The following is a 5,170-nucleotide window of genomic DNA, read 5'->3' on the forward strand; positions in this document are numbered from 1 at the left end:
ATGAGAAGACCTCAAACTTGGCACTGCACTTATTTGGGTCCCCAGCTATACTGATGAACTGTTATGGAGCTAGGTGGAAACAAAACTAATGGACGGTGGAATGAACAGAGATCTGTTGATGGCCATAACCAACACGTCTTGTTTTTTCCTTTCTGTTTTCAGACTTGCAAACAAACAAGACCAGGAGGGAGCACTGGCTGAAGCTGACATCATTGAGAACCTGTCCTTAGAGAAGCTTGTTAATGAGAACAAGTGTCTCTGTCAGATTGTAAGTGTTTGTGAACTGAATTTATAGACAGAAAGTATGGCTTTGAGTTTTTTTTTTAAAACAGTGAAGATGACCTGTTAATCTAGTGGGTGCAAAGCTACATTTGCATCGGTTAAAAGTTTGTGCTGTTTTGGAGGTGATGTTAATGTTTTAACCTCAATGTACATTTCTTCTACAGGAACCATGCTCAGCCGTTTTAGGCTATGGGAAAAAGGTTGACAAGTCCATCAAGAAGGGCCTGAACTGGCTGCTCAGCAACATTGCCAAAGACTATGAAGCCATCACCGAGCGAGTGCAGAAGGACACGGCTGAGCAGCGCGCTCTGGAGGAGCAAGACAAGAAAGAGAGGGCAGAGAGAGTACGGCGGATACGAGAGGAGAGGTGAGGACGCAGCAGAAGTCAGTGTGGCAAACAAAATGTGGAAGAGGTTAAACTATAAAGTGGAAAAGTCTAAGACAGAAATTTTTTGAAGCATAACAGGAGGGAGGAGATGGTCAGAAATGTTGAGTAAAGCTCTGGGAGCAGTAGAAATGTTAAAAGGCCAAAGGTTACAAAAGTGTCTGCAAAGAGATATTTATCCCTAAATAAATTATTGCCTCTATTAGAAAAGGGCAACCTTGCTGCCAGTGACTGAACTACGAGCTAGAACAAATGCACATTTTAATCAAATGTGATCTTAGATCAATTTTTTATAAATGTGACACCGCTACCAAGGAGGAGCGTATCATTAAGCAGAAAGGTTAACATCTTATCTGTCCGCAGAGAGCGACAGGAGCGGGAGGAGGCAGAGCGAGAGGGAAGGCCCATCCAAGAAGATGAGCCCGATGATGAGTACATTCAGAGCCCCTTTCAGCCAATAGAGAGCATGATTTCTGAAGTGAGTCGTGTGTACACTCTGGGGCTGATAGTTTATTACTCTGGTTTATGTTGTTGAGACTCTAAAGTTAGAGTGCTTCAGAGAGCCCTTTACTTTCATGTTTTCTTCAGAACGAGGATAAAGAAAAGGAAAGGAAGAGGCAAAAAGAGCTGCAGGAGGGAAGGGGTAACAGCCCCAGGGCAGCCACTGATCAAGAGGAAGAGGAGGAGGAGAAGGAGCAGGGCGACATGAGACAAACACTAGAGAACAACACTCCAGGTGAGTTTCAGGACGCCCGGATCTCCCAAGCTCGGAAATTGAGTTGTTAGAACAAATTCAGTCGAAAGTTTCAGTTGAGGAAAAGTTGATTGGATGAAACGACTTTAGTTAAGTCTTCTGGCAAAGCATTCGAAAGTCTTCTAAAAGTAAGCAGAGTGCGAAACAGTTTTTATGAATACAAAAATGATCTGCCTTGATGTGCAGGGCAGAGGGGGTGTTTGAAGAGCTTTCGCTGGCAGCGTTGTTGTTCAGCTTTGCAACGAGTGAGCTTCTTTTCACTTTGAAAGTGAACTATTGAACAAGATGTTTTAAAATTTAAGAGAGAGATGCAGTCAAATTAAGCCATCTTTTTGATAATCATCTTCTTATTATGATCTAAGCTCAGAGTGCTCATAGATAAAAGGTGATTTAACTTTAAGTAGATGCATTAGAGGATGAAATGATGGCTTTGGGCATTAATTTTAACTTGCTTAGGCCCACTGTTGAAAGCTGAAAGCTGTTATAGTTAAGCTCGTGTTGAACATCTGGATTCTCCACTTGCAACACATCTCTGTTCATTCAGCCACGACAGGTGAGCAGAGCAAGAAGAAGACGAGCAAGCTGCACCTGAAGAGGAAGCACAGGGTGGACCCGCTGAGGATAGAGGACGGACCAACGGAGAGCCTCACCCCTCCTCCGCCTCCAGGTCAGTCTGTACTTCATCACATTGAGCTGCTGTTACATGCAGCTTCTCCACTGCTACCCCTCACCCTGTTGTGCAGAACTGGCTGATTGTACTAATTGGCTCAGTGAGGAAAAACGTCTGTTATGTTTCACTTCCTATTCAAGACTTTTATTGCGAAGGAACTACAGGAAATACGATATGTTTGATGGATTTGGCAGAACTTATTTTACCCATTAGCCGTACAAGGCTGGTGGGGTATTGTATTCACACTGCCATGTGGGCAGGCAGTGTGGACACCCAGGTTAACTCGAGAACAATCTGACATAGGATTTTCAAATTTATACCATAAATTTTTCCACAGTCAAAAATTATTTTGCACAATAAACTATGGACACTGTCACACCGACACTAACCCAAAAACAAACAAACAAAATGTCCAACAACATAATTTATTTTACTCGACAATGTGATGGAAAAAGACTTCCAACGCACAATTACAGGCACGTAATAGATGTGAACTGAGCTCAGCATGAGTCCTGGACAAACCCCCAAATATGTTCCTATATATATGAGATGTCAGAATTTTACTGCAATTCAAGAAATGGTTAATAATACAAAAATAATTACAGACAAAGACATAGGACAAGACCTAAACAAGGGCAATGGGAGCCCCGTTAATAACAAACAAAAGCGGAAGAAGGCCTTGAATGACCAAGACTGACAACAGGACCTGCTGGTTACTCTCAAATGAAATCATTATTAACAAACAAAACTGCAGAAATCAGCAGCATGCATATAAAGCCTGTTGCTTTATATTTAAGAGGTATTATAGGAAGATATTTAATACATTTTGATAGGCTGCTTTATAGCTCTAGATCACACAAATACATTGTGGTCCTGTGAGTTTTTGTTGTTTGTGTGCAACATTCGATCTTAAGGAGTGAGATAATCCGCTAGTTATGGCTTTCTTTTTCAGGATCCTTCACTGTTCTCCTCATCCCTCTCTTCTTTATTTTGTTTCTTTAGTGGGATGGGCCACGCCCAAAGTCTCTAGGCTGCCGAAGCTAGAGCCACTCGGGGACACGGGACATTCTGGTAAAGCTGTTTGTGCCGTCAGTGTTAACCGCTGTTTACGTGCATGCATTAACCACCCACCATCTGCAGTTTGTCACTAACTTGGTCTTACTCATTCACTAACTGCAGCACCTGATCAGTGTTTTCTCTACACAGTAGTGATTAAAGCTACATGGAAATAGTAGTTTTGCATGTGTTTTCCTTTTTCTTTTTTTTTCTTTTTAAGGAGGAAGCCTGGTGTTTGTCTCACAGTGTTGGCGGTAGATTTCTAAGTTGCAGTGGAAACCCTGAACTCTGCCTTGAGACGTGCGCTGACTGTTAATTAGCATCTCAACCCCACGTTGTTGTCTTTATTTTTCTCTCCCTCCTGCATCTCTCCAGGCATGTGTTTGCATGTGTTTGTGTGGATCTTTCACGGGTGCAGACATCTAAAATCAACTCAAAGACTTGTCTGTGTATTCATCTGTATTCATTTTCCTCCAGTCTGTGCAGCATCTTTCACGGTTGCTTCCATTGAGTGCTTACTTTTTAAAAAAGAAATTTGTATTTCAGGTCTCCGTGGGCGTTGCGTACTAACACAACCAAACCTTTTCTCCTTCCCTCCACAGAGTTTTACAAGAAACCTCTCCCGCCGGTCGCCAACAGGCCGAGGCCTAACGGCGATGCTCACGACATCATTTCTTAAACCCCCTTTTAGCGATTGAGGTTGACCAATCACGACTGTATTCTCCTTTCCTTTTTGTCTCAAGAGAGCGGCGTGTAGACAACCAAGCAAATAAAAGCTTGACTGCTGTGGATGCCGGAGCCGGGGACCTCTGAAAGGGCGATGGACACTAAACAGTTGCGACAGGAAGTCCTGCTCAGAAGCTGTAATTTGACCTCACAAATTCATTGTGAAACCCACCTGAACTGTGCATAAGACTCTGTCTTCACAAGCAAAAGCACAACTTGGTGTTGAACTCTCTCCAGCTCGTAGACTTTATATCCTTCTAATAATATCAGTGTTAGTTCGGACTTCTGTGTCAAACTCTGATGCTTTTAATCGACAGCAAATGTAAATATACCCTTTAAATATGTCTGAATAATTTATTTGTATACATGCCGCCATTAAAATAACCACACCATTTATTTTTGCACTTCTGGGTTTTTAGTGTAAAACACCATGTGGCTCAGGCACCTGAGTAATGATTTAAAAAAGAAAAAAAAAAAGAAAAAGAAAAAAGGTATCGGTCTTAAGTGGCTTCTTACAGGTGAGTGCTTTAAATTGGACCTTTTGTGAAGTCGGAAACATTTCCAGCTTTTTTTTTTTTTTTTTACAGCACTGATGTGTAAAGAGGGCGAGTCACAGCTGGCAAGTGGATTTTGTGGAAGTCACTTTTTTTTTTTTTTTTTTTAAGGACTATGTTGACTTTTGATGTAAAACACAAAGAAAAGGAAAACACTAATTTAAAAACTCTTTAACTGGATACATTTATAAAGGAACTTTTTATCTACTGTTTTAAAACATGAACATTTACATGTCTACAGAGCTTTTAACACATTCTGCTGTTTACACTGTGTGTCAGTTTTTTTTTTTTTTTTTTTGTTTTTTTTTTAAAGTGATATTTCTCTCAAGACAGACTCGCTGCCTTTTCAGGTGGCCCTCGAGGTGTGAGCTGGTGCTGTTGGTGTCCCATCTGTTGCGGCGCGGCTGTCTGCTGCGCCCATTTTTGCTTTGAAAAAACCCCCCACTAAAATTGCATCTCGACGAGCATAATCACAAATCTGAAGCTTTGAACACTCCACTGCCCCAGTTAAGTTTGTTTTGTGTGCTGGAGGAGTTTGCAGTAGGGATGATAAGGGAAGAAGAACATACTTCTACAGCAGCACCTGGAACAGCCAGTATTGGGTCAGAACACATGAGAATATGTGCACCAGAAGTAATAAAAGAAGTATCACTTTAAAAAAAAAAAATCCCTGCAATGTTGTATTTCAGATCTGTAGTACCATGCTCACTCTCTTTTAATGTGCTAGATGTTTTAAAAAAATA

General features: G+C 41.4%; 1 protein-coding gene across 6 annotated transcripts in view; it reads left to right on the forward strand.

The window, feature by feature from the left end:
• Window positions 1-4,676, forward strand: part of arl13b (ADP-ribosylation factor-like 13b) — a 13,284-nt gene extending 8,608 nt beyond the window's left edge. For 2 of the 6 annotated variants that reach the window (XM_026159668.1, XM_026159666.1), the window contains exons 4-9: window positions 163-268; window positions 447-649; window positions 1,031-1,145; window positions 1,256-1,403; window positions 1,966-2,088; window positions 3,094-3,812. In XM_026159668.1, coding sequence (XP_026015453.1) covers window positions 163-268; window positions 447-649; window positions 1,031-1,145; window positions 1,256-1,403; window positions 1,966-2,088; window positions 3,094-3,242 — 844 coding nt within the window. In that variant the 3' untranslated portion in view covers window positions 3,243-3,812. Of the gene's footprint in view, window positions 1-162; window positions 269-446; window positions 650-1,030; window positions 1,146-1,255; window positions 1,404-1,965; window positions 2,089-3,093 lie in introns of all 6 variants that reach the window. The other 4 variants (XM_026159672.1, XM_026159667.1, XM_026159670.1 and 1 more) reach the window with 4 other exon arrangements.
• The last annotated feature ends 494 nt before the right edge of the window (window positions 4,677-5,170 follow it).

Source organism: Astatotilapia calliptera, chromosome 23, assembly GCF_900246225.1.
Source record: "Astatotilapia calliptera chromosome 23, fAstCal1.2, whole genome shotgun sequence".
NCBI lineage: Eukaryota > Metazoa > Chordata > Actinopteri > Cichliformes > Cichlidae > Astatotilapia > Astatotilapia calliptera.